This window comes from Eubalaena glacialis, chromosome 2 (genome assembly GCF_028564815.1).
Source record: "Eubalaena glacialis isolate mEubGla1 chromosome 2, mEubGla1.1.hap2.+ XY, whole genome shotgun sequence".
NCBI classification, from domain to species: domain Eukaryota; kingdom Metazoa; phylum Chordata; class Mammalia; order Artiodactyla; family Balaenidae; genus Eubalaena; species Eubalaena glacialis.
The window spans coordinates 67,447,650-67,466,066 of NC_083717.1; the positions used below are offsets into that span (position 1 = coordinate 67,447,650).

The window sequence follows — 18,417 nt, forward strand, 5'->3', positions numbered from 1 at the left end:
CGCGCCCCTCCCTTTCGTATAACGCACCTGCGGCCCCGCCCCCGGCCAAACGCTGAGGCGGCGGCGGGCTGGCGAGGCCGGGCGGCTCGGCCCTCCAGGCACAGTCACCTTCCCTTCCCCCTACATTCCGCCCACCCCCCTCGCTCAGCCGCCGAGCTGCCGCCGCGCTCCTCAGCCGCCCCGAAATCTAAAGGGGTCCGTCTCCGGCACCACAACCAAATGGCTGAGCCTCCCTGGCCGGCTGCGCAGCCCGCCCATTGGTCCCTTCCCCCCCGCCTCCGCCACCATTCGCTGTTGCCCGGAGACCCTCGGCGGCGATTGGCTAAGGCTGCTGCCACTCTTCCGGGCTGCCAATCCCGCCTCCACGGTGATCAGGTTAGTGTGCGCCGCGGGTGCTGGGGGCTCGAGAACCGAGCGGAGCTGGTTGAGCCTTCAAAGTCCTAAAACGCGCGGCCGTGGGTTCGGGGTTTATTGATTGAATTCCGCCGGCGCGGGAGCCTCTGCAGAGAGAGAGCGCGAGAGATGGACATGGACAAACGGATTCATTTAGAGCTGCGGAACAGGACGCCCTCTGATGTGAGCATTTGCCAAAAATATCTCTGTCGGTCCATTCTCCTACTTTGTGTGTGTGTGTGTGTGTGTGTGTTTGTGTGTGTGTGCGTTGGGGGGAGGCACTTTTTTTTGAGGGGGGCGCCCGGGAGATGTGGGTTTGGGGGTCGGACTGCAAATGAATTGCAAGGTTGGGGGGTTGCAGTGCCATCCGAGCATGTTCCGGCTGCCGCCGCCGCTGCCCTTGGTGTGTGACTACCTGTGCGTGTGCTCCCGCGTGTGCGAGTGTGGGTGCGAGAGTGTGCACCCATCGGGGCCAGCGGGCGCACGCGTTTGGGTCGGAGAGAATGAGGCAAAATAACCCTCTGAGCTCGCTGCTCCCGTGACTCCGTCTGAGGGAAAGATTAACAAGAGAGGAGGAGGAGAGGGGCTGCCTCCTGGATTTAACAACAAAAAAAGGGGGTTCTATATTTTATAAATGAATCCCCCCTTCCGCCCCCCTCCCGCGCCTTCCCCCTCCCTTTCTCTCTCGCTCGCTCGCTCGCTCGCTCGCACACACACAATAAGTTTTGGGCTTCGCGAGTCCGGTTTAGTTTCTGATAAATGTGGGCCGAGGCCCCTGGGGAGAGCGCGTGGGGAGGGGGCTGCAGTGGAGTTGGGAATGGCTCGAGTTTAAAGTGCGTCTTCATTTCTTTGCAGTGATGAGGCGAGAGACGGGGGAGCCATATTTGTAACTTTGTAGTGTTCGTGAACGCGCCCTTTCTCTCCCTCCCTCCCTTTCTCTGCCTCCCTTCCTCTCCTCCTCTTTCTCCCTCACTCTTTCCACCCCACCTTCGGGCCAGATGCTGATGTTTCTTCCTTTCCTTCTGAAGGGAGGATAAATTGGAAGACGGGGGGAGGGATTTTCGAACGTGCAAAGGCACAGATAATCCCCGCGCCTTCCCACCTCGCGCGATCGCTACTGCAAGTTACCCAAAGGCTACGTCCCGGTCCCCCCTCGCCCCTGCTCCTTCCGGCCTCCCTAAGATGCTAGCCTTTGAGCCCTGGCGACCCCCGGCCCCGACCCCCGGCCCGTCTTTCTCTAGGGTGGGCTCCTTGGCAGCCATTCGGCGCCCAGTTAATAAATGGGCCCGGGAAACTTTGTCAGGACGCGAGCTGCCCAGAGCTGGTGCCTGTGGTGGGTATTGGCTGGGTCCAGATTTGTGCGGGCTTAGCAGACACGCAGCTCCGGGATGGGAGTTTGCCTTCCCCTCGCCGTTATTGATTGGGCAGTAGCGGGAGTACGGCCGGAGGAAACTTACACCGATGGGAACTGGGAGGCTCGGGCAAAAGCCTACCCCCGAGGAGGGGAAAGGTGAGGGTGGGTTACTCAAACGGCCGTTTTTATTTGTCTCCCTCTCGCTTTCAAACACTGTTTTATGTGAGTTGGAGGCTCAGCGGAGGAGACCCCAGGTCTGGGGCGGAGACGCTGGTTGACTCCTCTCGTGGCCCCTCCGGGGACCAGCGGAGCGCGGGCGGGAGGACCCCTCACCCCAGCCCCAGTGGCCAGGGTTCCACAGAGTTGGGAGTTTGGGGTAGCACTGTGCGCTAACCTGTCGCCCCTCCAGCCCGTTAAAACCCGAATCCCTGGCGCAGGCAGGCCTTGCTTCCTCTTTTCTCTACTTCCTCCCCCAAACCTGAGTGAGACTTTTGAAAACAAGATTCTTTTTGTGCCCCCCCCCCCATCATAACGCAGCTGTGGACTGTAGACGTGCAATGCCTTATGGCGCGCAGGGCGGGGAGGGGGTGGCGGAGGGAGGGGAGGGGTTGCCCGCCGGAGGACGCTGGAGTTTCCGCGAACAATTTGCCGGCGGTTTGCCTTTCTCTGGCCGGTTTCATCCCAGCTTGGACCCTGAGCCAGAGGATTGGGGGGCTGGGTGTGGTGTTGGGGGAGGGGGCCGGAGCCGCGGGCTTCCCGCGTACTTTCCGGAAGCCCCCCGTGCGGAGGGGGAAGGGCGCCAAGTAGGGGGCCGGGGTCGCGGTGGGAGGGTGTGGAGGCACGGTTCGCCCGGCCAACCCTATCGCCGCTGCTGGCCAACTGGGAGCGAGATCGAAAGCGGGTCGAACCGGCTCTTTAAACTTCCCGAGTGTGTGCTGGGGGAGGGGAGCGCACCGCGCCGAACTGGGAGCGATTTCTCACGCTTACGCCCCCTCGCCTTCGAGTCTCCCGGCCCACACGCCTGCCCCCTACCTTGAGGCGGGGTGGGGCGCGGGTGGGGGTGGAGGGGGCACTTTCTGTCCGTTTGCGGAGGAGGGGGAGAAAGCTAGCTAATGAGGGACAAAAGGGGTAAGGGAGGAGAAACTCGGTTTTTTAAACGTTCTTAAGACAAATAGCTCCCGGAGAGCGCCCCCTGCACCCCTCCCTGCCGTGCTCCCCCCAGGGCCCCCACACACCCACCTTCGGAGCCTCTCCCAACTCTGATCCGGGGGCTGGTGGCCACGCCGCGACGCCGAAATAGGACAAGCAGCCATGTTTCCCGGGTCTCGCGCGGCCCGCCCCTCCCCTCCCCCATGGCGCGGCCGGCGCCGAGCGCGGGGCTCCTAATGCGGGCGCCGGGCTCCATGCGGCGCGGGGCGCGGGCCGGCCGCCGGGCGACCCGGCGGCCGGGCCTCGCGCGCGCGGGTCGGGGTGCGGGCGCGCCGGGCTGGCCTCCGGGCGGGCCTTTTGGCTTCCCGAGCTGTTTTGGAGCTCGAGGTGTTTTATTTATTATTATTGTTTTTGTAACGGCCAGGCCCGCCGGAGGCCGAGCCCGAAGGGCGCCGAGGCGTTACTGGGGGGCAGGGGCGGCCGCCGGGGCCCTGCTCGCCTGTGGCACGACTGCCGGGCGCCGGGCTGCCATTTTGTCACCGTGGCTGTTGTCCCTGGGTGGGGGGGGCGCAGACTTGCGCCATCGCCCCGACGGCCCCGGACGTGGAGGCAGCAGGGGGAGCGGGCTCCGGGGACCCCCAGTTGTGCTCTGCGCCCCGATGGGGGTCCCCGCCCCTTGCCAACGGCCTGAGGCTCTGCTGGAGCGTTGCGGCGGCCGTTGCTCCGGGAGGGCGACGATCCTCCCGGCGAGTGCTCCCCCCACCCCCAGCGCGCTCCCTGCCTCCCCCGCCCCTCTTCTCGGCAGTATTTCGTCTTTTCTCCTGCAGGCGTTTTAGACGTAGTTCAATGTGGCCCTAAAGACGAACGGATCGCCCTGGTGTTTGCTCTTTATGCGAAACTGATAGGAGGGTGGGGGGAGAAATTAAACATGAGGTTTCTTTTGGGGGGGGGCGCACGCGACTCTAGCGGCCCTGACTGAAGCCGAGGACAGCAGCCGCTTAGCCGGGAGGGACGAGTTGATGCGTTGGGGAAACGCCCTCCGGGGCTGGGCTCTCCGGGAAGGTAGGTCGCGCTCGGTGTTTCAGGTGGGTGTTGCAGCGCCCTGCTGGCTGCTAGGGGAGGCCCCCTTGCTCTTCCTCTGCCCCTCCTCCTTTTATTTTTGCCCAGGGGAAGGCAGCTACAGTAGTAAATGTAACCCTAAACCGAAAAGATTAGGGAATAAGGGTTGCTTTTAAAAAAGTAAATGATGTCTTTTTTTTTTCTAACTGCCTTTCTCTGGCTGTTGACTGTGAACCAGGCAAGGCATCGCGTCGCCGGCATCTCTCTGAGACTTTTTAAAAGCTGATATCCATGCTGGTTAAGCACCTCACTGGTTAAACTCTGGTAGACGTCTGCATGGAGACTAGCATTCATGGCAGTGCCCGGCCAAGGCTGCCCAGGAAGCCAGGTTTAACTTTGACCTTTGGAATACGTCACATCATGTTTTCCAGACTGACTTACTGCCTAATTGGGTTCAAGTAGCCTGATATTAACTCCAGTTTATGCAAGCCTACCAGGGATCCAGAAACAGAAAATTGAGCATGAGTTCTGTATGGACATGGTCAGTTATGTTTTGGTACTGGATTGCTGCTGCTGATGGTAGTTTTGAGCCTGAGGGCTTCACGGGGGAGCTGGGTAGTAGAACCACACAGGCCTAAGTGTAAATTCCTCGTGTCACAGAGGTAAGATAAGTTAACCTGCCCCTGTGATCTCAGGCCGGTTAACTTAACCTACCTCTTTGATCCTTCGTTTCCTCACCTGTAAAATGGGAATAATCCTATTTAATGAGTCAGTGACAAAACTGGCTTGATCTGGCCCTCAGGTGCTCAGTATGTGATAGTGTTATTCTCAGAGAGATAGGGGGTGTGTGATGCAGCACAACTTTGGGCGTCTCTAGGGTTTAGAGAACAACAATAATAATAGCTGATGCTTGTATAGCACCCATGCTATGCCTGGTACAGTTTTAAGTGGATTACACATATCAGTTAATTTAGTCCCCACAGCAGCACTAGGAGGCAGGTACTATTATAATCCTTATATTAACATAGGAAATCGAGGCATAAAGATGTTATCACAGCCAATCTGCATACTCAACTTCTATACTGCCTCCCCTGAAGTACCCTTACTTGTAAGAGACTGTGGGGAAGAGCTGCTTCTTCCTTGGCTTTGAAATATTGCCACCTATGAGAGAGTTAGAAGACTGGACAGCCTCCTGGTTGAAGATACTGAGGTGGGTGGTCAGGATCAGAGGCTCTCTGGCTTGTCGGTTTTAAGGAGGAGGCCATACATACACTTCCCTAGTTTGGGTTAGCACATCACATCTGGTTAGAATCTGGCCTTTTAGGTGTTGGGGGACACATTTTGAGGAATGAGAAGATAAGCAGGAGCCACTCAGGCAGTGGTGTGTGTGGTATCGTGCGTGTAATGCATTTCCCACTTTTATTATCAGACAAAAAGCTGAACAGAATTGGCATGTCCTTGGTTTCCAGGATCTAATTTACTAATAACACTTCATGGATCATCTCACTTAATCCTCCAACAACTCCTTAAGGATAGGCCAAGCAGGGTGACATCCTCTGTTGTGAGGGTGAATCATCCAGGCTGGGAGAGTAGGTCAAACAGCTGGTAAGCAGCAGAGTTGGGTTCTGCTCCCACTGTAAAACCGGAGGTCCTTAGTTAGACAGTAAGGACTTGGAAAATTGTATAGTCTGTTGGGTCCCAAACGTGGCCCATCACCAGAATCATCCGGGTGCATGTAGAATGCAGATTCCTGGCTCCACCCCTGGACATTGATTTAGCACAGGCATTGCCAAATTTTGGGTGAACTGCCTGTGTTTGTATCACGAGCTAAGAATAATTTGTACATGTAAACATTGCAATCAGTTTGATGATGTGGAACACTGAATCCCAGTTAAGTGAAATGTTGTCTCCCTTTCCCCCCTGCAAAGAATTATACTTGTCTCCTTGGACCTTTATTAGGAAAAAAATTGTGCTCATTATATGTTTTGAATTTTATCAATAAAAGAATTGTGGAAATTTGTTTTCTTTCATTATAAAAGTGCTTATGTAGTATTGTCAGTTTTGCCTTTAGGTAAGGTTTACTATCTGGCCCCTTACAGAAAAAGTTTGGTAATCCCTAGTTTAATAGATTGTGGGGAAGGACCTTGGGATCTCAATTTTTTAATTTTTTTGATTATTAAATTTTTTATTAAGCGTGTAAGCCTTTCTTCTGGGTGGTACCTTAGGGGTCTTTCCAAGTCCTTTTACATGTGCCTTTTATCTAGTTGATGTCTGGTGGAAATCAGCCTCAATCCATGAACATCCATAAGAAGAGAAATCGTACTTGTTGCTGGTGTAAAATTGAGCATCCCTTCTATCCAGAAGTTATTCTGTGTAACCAACCAAAATTCTTCATCTTGCATATTCAGGATATTTCAAAAGGTTTTTGCATACCTTGTAGTTAAATGGTTACCCTTAAGTTTTAGATGTCTTCTCAGAGCTAGAGAAAAGGAGCTTTGAACTGCAACGGTTTGAGCTTTGAGGCCTGGAAGGTGCAGCAGCTGTGTACCTGGTGGCTGACATCAGAACTTCAGAGCACAGATCACTGAAAAGCACAGATAATCCTAGAATCTCTAGTTTGGGCCTGCTGCTCTTCCACCGGGCATGTTGCCTGGGGAATGTACTAGCAGCAAAGTGGCTTTGAGTTCCAGAGCCCTTCTTTCTACCTCTCTAGCCTCTTGTGCCTGAGCTAATGAGCAGAAGGAATGGATAGAAAATTGGCCAGGCCATGGGAGGAGGCGATAAATCCAAGAGGGTGAATCCCAGTCCTCATAACTGTGGCCTGTACTTTAAGGACAGCAAACTGCAGACCCAGTTCCCTCTCTGGGCCGCTGCTGCACCACCAGCCTCTCAAGGTAATACAGGCACCTTGATTGAGCTTTGGGGGCTGGTCATCCAGAGCTTCATTTTATATTAATTTTACCACATTTAAATAAACCTCAGGGCTGTTGGGGATCTTTTATGGAGATTGTGTAGGATGCTCATCAGATGTCTCGTTACCACGGTGCCTGCCCTCTACTCTGGTGTATCACTTAGGAAAGGAGCAGAGAGTTTGTTGCTGAGTGGTCATGAGCCCTGGTCGAATGAGCTTGGCCCCGTTGTTGAGCCTGAATTATGACTTGGTGAAGAGGAGGCTCATTACTCTGTTGTCCAGAGGGGGTACTCCCTTACAGATGTTCGCTACCATGCCCTCCCCTGCAACACACACATTTTGACCTATCCACCCCCTATTCTAGCTAGTGCTCTAGTCTCCTAGGAAGTACCCTCCCCCTGAATCTTATATTACTTTGAAATATAATTATATGACAAATGATAAATACCCAACAATGATGTTTTCATTAAAGAGATGGAGTCTGGCAGGGATGGAGACTTGTGAAGGCATCTGTTATTCCGAACTTCTCATTTAATAAAATGGGTTGAAGCTAGATGAACAAAGCCCCCGTTGGCCTGGGCCCCCTTCCCAGACATGGAAGCAGCCTCCCTGCATAGAACCAGTTGTCCTGATGACATTTGTTAACACGAAGCCTGTAAAACAAGATAAGATGTCTTTGTTCACTGGCACTGGGCCCCATTGATTGCCTCCTGGGCCACACCCTGAAACCCCTGTGTTTTCACTCAAATTTATTTTGTTTCAGCTTCACAGATGCCCTGGTGCACACATCTGTTGCCTTCTTTTACCAAAACTTGCTCCAGGTGGCAGATCTAAAAGATGAGTTTACTTACCCCACTATCACTTACTCTAATGTGGATTAAAGTCTGGGCTGTCTTACCCAGAGGGATTTGCGTTTGGAGATTCCGGTTTGGTGAGGAAATTAACAGAGAACTATTAGAGACTTGGGTGCTCTTCTCAGCCTTGCTATTAACTAACTTGGACAGTTGTTTGGCCTCTTTGGGCCTCTGTTTTCTCCACTCTAAAATGGGAGCGTTGAGTGAGATCAGTGACTTTCAAACTTTTTGTTCCTATACTAAGAAATATGTTTTACACCACTACCCAGTGTGTATATATTGATACATACACAGGTTATCTGAAAAACTGACAATACACTCCCTTACTGTGAATAAAACACTTTTATATTTGTTAAAAAAAAAAATGCTGGCTTTGACCCATAAATTGATTTCATTACTTGTTAATGTTTAAAAGACATTAAAGGATGAATATTAAGGTTCGTTCCTTCACACTCGAATGTTTTGTGGTTTGATTTGGAGGAATGCGGGAATGCCATTTGCAGCTTTGTGAAATCTCTCCACCGAGGGTCAGTAGTGATTCCTCCTGCTTTGAAGCCATCTCATCTTGGGTCCTGTGTTCTCAAGCTGCTCTCCTTAGCCCTTTCCCAACCCAGACCTTCTCACGGCATTATGGAATCATTATCCTAAATTCCTGCCCGGATGGGTGCCTTCCAAGTCTCCTGGTTGTGCCAGCAGCCCTCCGCCAAGCATGTTCCTCCACCCCCTTCTCTCTACCCTCACCGCCCCCCCCCTTTTTGTCTTTGTAAAATGACAATGTGATAGTGCCTACCACACAGTCTGGCACAAAGTAAGGGCTCGATAAACGTTAGATGTCATCGTTATTACGGTCTGTTCTGTTAGAACACCACAGTTGGCATTCACTTAAAAAAAAAGTTTACATTATCAACAGACACATTATATCAAAAAGTAACATTTGTTTCAGTGGGGAAAGAGGTTAGAAGCCAGAGATTCAAACTTGCCAGTTGTTTTTCCCCACAAGCAATTCAAGGGTAAATGTGTTGTTTCTCCATCTGAGTGTAGCTCTAGCATCTAAACATCATGGAATAGCCCCAGCACTGGATTCTAAGTAGGTAGTTTCTGCTGAGGGTAATAACATGACTCTCCCTTTTCCTGGGCAACACCTGGTCACCACCTAAAGCGAGTAATTCAGACTCTACTCCTCAAACTGCCCACCAACCCTCCACCCCCTCCCTCCCAGCCAACGACCTTCCCCTCACAGAGAAAATGGAAACTTCCTGGTTTCCTAAGAAATTCCTAGACCAAACCTGTGCCCTGCTCAGCTGTCCTTTGGGTCTTACCTGCGCCTGCCTTTCAGTTACCTTTTTCCTCCTGGGCACCTAGCTACTCTCCTTTGGATCCTTCTCAAGCTTGGGATGTTTCTCCCACCTTAAAGCAGACAGGAAACGTCCCTTGATCTCCTATCTCCCTCTAGCAACTGGCCGTCTCTCCCCTTTTACATTCAAACTTCCTGAGTTGTCTTTAACCACCTTCTCCCTTCCCTCACTTCTCTCACACCTCAGCCTCCTCAGCTTCCTAAACAGCTCCCCAAATCCCAGCAGCCCTCACTGTCTTCTTTTACATGACTCCTCAGCATCAGTACTGTATTCCCACCCTTGACCTTCATGAGATACGTTCCCCATTACCTCCCCCTTTCTCCGGTATTTCTCCTACGACTGTGGCCATTCCTCAGTTTCTGCGGTTCTTTGGCCCTCCTCTCTGCAGCCATGAAGTATCGGACTCAGTCAAGCCCAGGCCCTGAGCTCTCTCTTGTTCTGTATTCCCTCCCCACAAAATCTTGTTCTTCCTCACTGACAACTCCAGGTACTTTGTGGTGCCTGGGGTCTGACGTTTACTGTTAACATCTCCGGCCTGACTTCTTGACTGAGCTCAGGACGCGCCTAGTGTCTCCCCCCGAGTGTCCCCAGAGCGCCCCACATTCAGCATGTCCAATGGGAACCCATGGCCTCTGCAACCTCCTCCATCCTCCCCACATGCACACATGTGATCTTTCCATCACAAATCCTGTCAGTTCAAAATATCATCCAGCCGATTTCCCCTGCACAAAGCCCCCTTGAAGCCATGCTTCAAACTTGTCAGAATGATCTTACCAAAATGCAAGTGTAATCGTGTCACCCTGTACTTAAAATACACCATTGTCCTTAGGATAAAGCCCAAAAGCCTTAATAAGACCAACAAGGGTCCTGCATGGTCTGCCTCTTACTCTCTTCTTTTTCCTCACCCCCCTTTCCCACTGCGCTGGCCTCACTCACTACCGTTTACGCTCTCAAATCTACTCCACTCTGGAACTGCCGCCATTACTTCCCTAGCATCTAATCATCTTTACGATCTCCTTCATCCTCCATCCTTCCTCAGCTCTAGGTCTTCTTTTGTTTTAAAACTCTTATAGAAATTTCCTTCAAAGAGCTTCAGTTTGTAATTAGACATTCCTGCGTGTGTTTGAAATGGCATCTCTGTCCCCATGTAGCCGATAGGCTGCATGATTGGTGGGGCCTGTTTGGGCTCAGCAGTGCACTTGGCACGTGCCAGGCATCGTAGAAGTATTGGGTGAGTGGAGGAGCCATGGTCCTTGCACGTTCTTGTCATTTTCATCACCCACGGTCTGGTGAGCCAAGCACGAAGCCACTGAAACAAAGCATCCGAAACACCACTGTGGTTTGGTGTCCTCAGCTTTCCCAGGGTCAGTGTGAGCTCCTGCCTCTGGGTGGCTGATTCACACTTTCTCAGCCTAGTGGTCTTCACGTTTTTCTGGGTTTCATATCCCGTGTCGGTAAAAAATTTGAACCTGAGCCCTGGCCCCGGTATGTCTCCCTCCAGTTAGGAATTATTCACATACACTGCCTATAAATATGTACATTGTAAAACTACACCAAAAAATTAAAATTTAAGAGGTTAAGTTAAAAAATATTAAAAGTCCGAGGGTTTTCTTCCGGCAGCCCCGTGGATTGTCTGGGGTTGATCCACTTAGGAGACCACTCCTCCAGTCATTTGCTTTTTTTTTTTTTTTTTAATTTAATTTTTCTTATTTTTTATACAGCAAGTCCTTATTAGTTATCTATTTTATACATATTAGTGTATACATGTCAATCCCAGTCTCCCACCACCACCACCCCCACCACCACTTCCCCCCGTTGGTGTCCATACGTTTGTTCTCTACATCTGTGTCTCTATTTCTGCCCTGCAAACTGGTTTGTCTGTACCATTTTTCTAGGTTCCACATATATGCGTTAATATACGATATTTGTTTTTCTCTTTCTGACTTCGCTCTGTATGACAGTCTCTAGATCCATCCATATCTCTACAAATGACCCAATTTCGTTCCTTTTTATGGCTGAGTAATATTCCATTGTGTATACAGATATATATATATATATATATATATATATATATATATATATATATATATATATATACCACATCTTCTTTATCCATTTGTCTGTCGATGGGCATTTAGGTTGCTTCCGTGACCTGGCTATTGTAAATAGTGCTGCAGTGAACATTGGGGTGCATGTGTCTTTTTGAATTATGGTTTTCTCTGGGTATATGCCCAATAGTGGGATTGCTGGGTCATATGGTAATTCTGTTTTTAGTTTTTTAAGGAACCTCCATACTGTTCTCCATAGTGGCTGTGTCAGTTTACATTCCCACCAACAGTGCAAGAGGGTTCCCTTTTCTCTACACCCTCTCCAGCATTTGTTGTTTGTAGCTTTTCTGATGATGCCCATTCTAACTGGTGTGAGGTGATACCTCATTGTAGTTTTGATTTGCATTTCTCTAATAATTAGTGATGTTGAGCAGCTTTTCACGTGCTTCTTGGCCATCTATATGTCTTCTTTGGAGAAATGTCTCTTTAGGTCTTATGCCCATTTTTTGATTGGGTTGTTTTTTTAATATTGAGCCAGTCAGTTGCTTATTTTATTTTTAATAGGGTTACGAAAGTTCACGGCATACAAGAAATGCCTGTGCCTTATTAAGTGCCCTTTCCTTATTAAGATTTTCCCCGCCCTGGTGTTGATGGGTAGGAGTGGATAGCATTCTTAGCCCTTCTTTGATAAGCAGGGAAGATCCAGTGGTCTGCCTGAGCTCCCCAGCAAATCAAGCGTCCATTGCCCCATGTCAGCTGGGTGCTGCCTGGTCAGGCTGTGTGCACAGACCCTCCCAATTACCCTCAGGTCATCCCTTGGGGTCCAGTAAAGCCAACTCCTGGGCTGCTTCTGAAGATGCTTGGAATGGCCCAGAAGCGCCTGAGATGAGAGGATTCCATCAGCCATAGACTTCAGCCGGTCATGGCAGCGGGGAGAGGAGGCTTTCTCCTGCTTATCCGTCAGGCTGGAAATAAGTCAAAGGCAGGATCTGTGCGGGCCAGAGGGAAACCTGGAGGAGAGAAGCCTGCCGGTGTTCCTGTGTGTTTTTGTGGGGCACCATCAGCAAGGTTGTGCCTGGACTCTGCAGTCAGAAGTGCCCAGAAGGTCTGGATCGGTGGATTCTGCTGCCTCTTGCAGAAGGCGTGAGTGAGTGAGTCCTGAGTGAGTGGGGGCTGGGGGGGAGCACAGCCCTTATAGTAAATTTTAAGGGATTAATTGTAGATTTCTTCAGGGGCATGCATCCTGAGGAGAGCCCCATCCCACGTAATGTAACCAGCGTTCCCCTGAGCTGTTGGCCTCACCAACGGGCCCAAACGGTGTGGCTGTGGAGGGGAGCCCACATTCACTGACATGGGCTGTGTGCGCAGCCTCCAGGATGATGCACAGGGCTTTAGGAACGCTCCGTAAGTATCCATGTAGCAGGTAGAGCTCATTGAATCTAGTTACTTATGTCCTGGGCTGGGGGGCAAGGGATATGAACATGGGGGAGCGGGTTACAGAAAGCTGGTACGTACTGCCCGTTTCTGTGGTGGAGCTGGGGAGGCGTATATATGTGTGTGTGTGTGTGTGTGTGTGTGTGTATATATATATATATATATATAAACACAGCACATAGGCAGGAGGAAAGGTGTGTGGTTGGTAAGGCAGATTTCAACCCCAGCTGTGTATCAGAACCACCAGGGGAGCATTTTGAGAAATTCCCAGGCTCTACCCAACTCCCGAGTCAGTCTCCGAGGGTGGTGCCCAGTCTGTGTATTTTTAGAATGCTCTAAAGGGGTTCTCTAAAGCAAGGTTGGAAGCCGCCACATTGAGGCGGGGTGCAGAACTTCACAGCGGGTAGGAAGAAGTAAGCTAAGCGGATGTAAGAGAGAGGAAAATGGAGCAAGGAAAACAGGAGATTGGAAAGGATGCAGGATTTAAGCTGCTGAGGTGCTGGGACCCGGTCCTTGGCCTGCTCACTGTATCCCCCCACCCCAGCCCCACCTGCCATGGCCACACACATTTCACACGTGCCCAGATTCCTGCTCATCACACTTGTGAGTTTTCATTTACTTGTATCTCATGAGGCTGCTGAGTGCTAAGTGGGATTTATTGAGCAAGGCTGGACTTGGCCCATCCTTGATCTCCAGGGGACTGAGGCAAGTGGGCATTTTGTGAAAAGGAGGGGACCAAAGGGCCAAGCAGACAGATGTACTGGGCTGTGCCAGGGACTGCTGAGCCCTGTGGCTTGAGGATATCTAGTAGGTTACGTTTTTAAGCCTCAGTTGCCTCTTCTGTAAAATGGTGACTAATACTAACACCTGCTTCCCAGGGGCTGTTGTCAGCACTGAAAGAAATAAGGTTCATGCCAGGTGTGTGTTGTGGACAGCCCCTGAAGATTAGTAGATTCTAACCAGCCTGGGCTTGATTGAGCTGTTGGAATGAGGGGGAGCCAGCCCGGCTAAAGAAGGCCCTTGCTCGGTGTCTGAGCTTGTGTGTGGTGGGAATACTTCTTGGGAGGGCTGTCTTTGCCTGCCTCAGAAGGAGGCCTCACTTAGAGCTGCTCAAGCAGGTGGGCGAGGGCAGGAGGGGTCCCAAGCAAGGGACAGAGCCCCCAGTTTCTTGTTGAGGTGGGGCTGGAGCTACATCAGCCAAGCTGCAGACATCCCCTGCCCCAGGGCCTCCCTTCCTATCGTGGGGTAGGGGTTAGAGGCTCTCTACCTGGCATGCTCTGTGCCAGCAACCCCTCCTGCCTCTCAGCTCCCCTGGTGGCTACAGAATTCTGGGTCTGCCCTGCTCAGGCCTTTATCTTTCGTCCAAACAGCTCCTGAGAGGTCTCCTCCAGAAAGTCTTCCTTGACTCACTGGAGGAAGGGGAGCAAATTGTGTCCATCCCAGGTGATGTCGAGATGTAGAAGTCCCCAGGATTTCTAGGTCATGCAGCAGTGTTCTCTCCACTGATTCTGGGATCACCTCCTTAGGGTGTGCATGGTGGACCCTCTCTCCTTGGATTAGTCAGGGTCCCTTTATTACCCCCTGCCGGAGGGCAGCGCTGACGGTTTGCAGAGCCCAGCACAGCTCCCCTGTAGCTGGGTGCATCAGGAAGGCGCTGTGATGATGTCATGTGGCCTCCAGCCTCCCGCCTGGCTGCCAGTGGGAAGGATCTGTCTGTTCTGGCACAGGGGCCTGTTCCATATGGAGGGCCAGGAACAGGCCATTGCAGTCACTCGAGGCGTTCCTTGCAATGCTGCACGTCTCCCTTTCCCCATGGAGATTCGGGTGTACCCCGGTGCAGCCCAGGGAGAGTGGGCAGGCAAGGACTTGAGTAAAGCTCCCCAGCTGTCTGGGAGGCCTGAAGAAGCCTCTGCAGAGGTTGGCCTGCTGCCATAATGAGTGGTTCTCCTCTGAGCCCCCATCTAGTTTGCGGCTCTGTTGCAGTCATGCCTTTGTGAGTCTCGGTTAAGAGAGCTGGTGTGTCTGTACGTTGAGGTGTGGTCTGGGAGTCTGGGGAGACATCTAGGGTAGGGCCCTCCGGGGGCTGCTGTGTGGGGTGAGGCTCCTCCCAATCTGGGAGGAGAAATGGAATGCTGGCTTCTTAAAAGCGAGGGGAACTTGGTTCAGGGCAGATAGTTGGCCTCTGTAGACACTCAGGAATCTTCCCTCAGATCCCGTGGCCAGTGTGGTCATTGTCAGGAGTGGTCACCCAAGAGGGTCAGATGTGAGAGTGAAAAAGCACCTCCGAACTTGACCTGTGGCCTTAGACTCCAGCGAGGTCTGAATCCCAGTTTGAGGTGCCCACTGTGCTGGAAACCAGACTTGTATTGGGCGCATGGCTTGCCAGCCCCAGGAGGCTTATTATAACGGCCATAGACGTCCCTGATGATGAGCAGCGCTGGCCGGCTGGTGCCTGATGTTAGCCAGAGTTGTGAGGGTGATTTCTGAAGATAGAAAATACTGTGGAGGGTCATTCATTTCCAGTATTGATTGAATGCCCGCCCTGTGCCAGGTTCTTTCCTGAACATTCCGGATACAGCAGTGAACAGGACCAAGGACATTATCTGGGCTGCCCATGTGGGGCTTCCATTCCGTCGAGGGAGACCATCAATAAGTCAAGCAAAGGCATGACTGCTGGTGTGATAGGTCCCATGAAGACAGATAAAGCTGTGTTAAAGGGGATAGGTGATCCAGGAAGGCTTCTCTGGTCAGGCTGAGCAGAGCAGAGGCTCAAGTAACCTACACTGGACTTCCGGCCCCCCTGATCCAGCAACTTAGGATGTCTGATTTGGAAGTACCTACGAATCATCTTGCTGAGGAGCAAGCTGAGGCCCAGCGAGGTTAAGATGAGAATTCATGAGCTAATGACATGATACAAAAGAGTGGCAAACTATAACCGGCCAGTACTCTCTGCTCTCAACCTTATTCCTTTCCCCAGGCCAGCCTTTTCATCCCATAATGTCTTTTATCATCCTCTTGAGGCTCGCACTTTGAAAGATTGGTACTTCCAAATTGCGTTCGTTAACAATAGTAGATTTATTTTCTCATTTGTGGCTGGTGTGTTGGGGGGTGGGGAGCAGGAACACATCTGTAACTGCCAGTCAGCCCCCCAGGCACGGGCTCACCACCGGGAGCTGCTTAGGCTCCTGTCTCGGCAGAGATGCGGCCCGGTTTGGGTAACCACGGGCTCTCGCTTCCTTTCACGGTGGGATTTCTATCCATCCTTCTGAAATAGCAGAGTTTCTTGAAGGACCCCTACTGGTACTCTTTGGATTCCATCTCGATCTTTCAGGCCCTCCCCACCTGGTATGGGGGGTCAAGTGCCTTTGAGTGGGCAAGGGAGACCCTGCCAGAGCCTCTGATGAAGGATAGTAAGACAGAACTCAGAGGCCCCGGAGCTTATTTTAGGGAGAGAAACCCACAGTTAAGTCAGATCACAAATCCAGCCATGACCCACCCTCTCCCAAGGACCGGGATGAGCCTTAATTGGCTGATAGTTTTCATCTAGAAGCAGGCGTCTTGCATGAATATGAAAGGAGCTTCTGGTGAAGTAAGACCTCATTAATCAGCCTGCTAGGAGCCTGGCTTCCCAGTATTATGGGGGCTGGATAATTTGATGCCTCCTGTTCTGCTTTGAGCTGCTAAAGGAAAGGCACTAGATTTTCATCTTTTGGCTAAGTATTGAGAGAAAGTAGTATCTTTTGTATGTGTTTTGTTTGTTTTTAACTGTTGTGGTGCCTGGCACATAGATACTCATTTGTTCTTATTTAATCTATACAGAAACACTACAAAATGAATGGGATTATTCCCACTTTAGCAGATGAGGGAAGTGAGGCTCAGAAAGCTAGTGAACTAGCTCAAGGTCACATAGTACTGAGGAGCTGAGCTGGTGCAAAGCCAGGTCATTGGCTTCAGAGCAATGCATGGAACCTTGCCTCTTAAGTTTGACCTCTTGCCTCCTCTCAGCCACTTTTGGGGCTGCTGCTAACATGGAAATACTCTACACTCCTGACTTCCATTTCTTTCTTTTCTCTGCTGCATTTGTTCCCCCAGGAAAGCAAAACAGATGATGTCAGAATTTCAGATTTTTAAAAGTGTATTATTGTGAAATAGAACACATTTAAAAGTAAACAAAACAAATGTGAGGTTCAGTGATTTTTCTCCTTTAGATTTTTTTTTTTCCTTTAAATGATTATTTTACACTGTCAGGGAAATCCCAACAAGATCAACTTTCCATGTGCCTATCCTTGCCTTTCTGTGCCAGGGTCTTAATAAATATGTGTCTGGGTTTCCACTGACAGCTCTGATGTACTTCAAACATGAGGGCTTGTGCACACAAATGAGAAATATACCCAGGATACCTCAAAGTACGAAAGAGGGTTTGGAAGGTGGGAGAAGGCCAAATCATTCTCCAATAAAAGTGGGCTAAGACATAATTAGGGGCTTGGGTGCTGCCTCAAAAACTAATAGTGCATTCCAACCTTCTGTAAGGAAAGTGTTGTGAACGGGCATGGCAGTGAGTGCCATGTGTTTTGCCTAGGACACCTTGCTGCCCTTACCATCAGTAGGACCCCTTCTGGGACAGGAGTTAGGCTTATCCCTTGTTGAGCACCTGCTCCGAGCCTTGCTTCGTGTTAGGTACTTAGCAAGCATTACGTTTTGATCCTTTAGAACGCCCCCTACAGTCCAGGTCTGGCCACCCTGTTACCAGGCAGGGAAACAAGCCCACAGAGGTCAGGTGGCCTTCAGGGCACACTGAACTTGCCCGTGTGCTGTAGCAGTCCCTTCTGCTTGTCTATCCCAGACTGAACACTCTGGGGGCAGAAGGCAAGGATACCTTTATCGTTGGAGCCTGGTGCAGTGCCTAGCATTTGGTAGGTTCTAAGTAGTAGTATTGAACGGATGGAGGCGAGGTAACTTGTTCACACAGGTACAGTGGTGAGCCCATTAGATTCTAGAACTCCCAGTCTCTATGACTGCTGCCCTGCAGGTCAGAAGTGGGGTCTGATTCCAGCTCTTTGGTTAATAAGCTGGGTGAATGCAAAATGACATATGTGCCAGCTTATCTATATTGCAACATTATAGCAAAAGATTGGAAGTAACCCAAATACTCATCAAATAAGGGACTGGTTAAGAAAAATGATGGCACAGCCACACAACAGAACACAATGCAAATAAGAAACAAGGATGGTTTTTGCGTACTGTATATTACACAAACTTCATGAAAAAAGGCAAGGCAAAGATCAATATATAATATGTTAATGTGGTATAAAAGAGAGAAAAATAAGCTTCTTTTTTTTGGCTGTGTGTTGGGTCTTCGTTGCCGTGCGCGGGCTTTCTCTAGTTGCGGTGAGCAGGGGCTACTCTTCCTTGCAGTGCGCAGGCTTCTCATTGTGGTGGCTTCTCTTGTTGCACAGCAGGGGCTCTAAGGCGCGTGGGCTTCAGTAGTTGTGGCACGCAGGCTCAGTAGTTGTGGCTCGTGGGCTCAGTAGTTGTGGCTCGTGGGCTTTAGAGGACAGGCTCAGTAGTTGTGGCATATGGGCTTAGTTGCTCCGTGGCATGTGGGATCTTCCCGGACCAGGGCTCGAACCCGTGTCCCCTGCGTTGGCAGGCGGATTCTTAACCACTGCGCCCCAGGGAAGCCCGAAAAATAAGATTCTGAATTTGCTTGTGTATGTATAAACAAACTCTGGAAGGATTTTTAATGGGTGGAATAGTTACTGGACAGGACGAGAAGGAGAATTAACTGTATATGTTGAGAATGATTGTGTTACTTATTCAAAAAATTAAAAAGAAGAAAATAACGGAAGTGGCTTTGGAC

The 18,417-nt window shown here is 50.8% G+C and overlaps 1 protein-coding gene across 1 annotated transcript in view; it reads left to right on the forward strand.

Moving 5' to 3' along the window:
* The first annotated feature begins 370 nt into the window (after nucleotides 1-370).
* The window catches only part of ANP32A (acidic nuclear phosphoprotein 32 family member A), a 38,237-nt gene continuing 20,190 nt past the window's right edge, over nucleotides 371-18,417 (forward strand). The window contains exon 1 of the mRNA XM_061180143.1: nucleotides 371-576. Coding sequence (XP_061036126.1) covers nucleotides 523-576 — 54 coding nt within the window. The 5' untranslated portion in view covers nucleotides 371-522. The remainder of the gene's footprint in view (nucleotides 577-18,417) is intronic.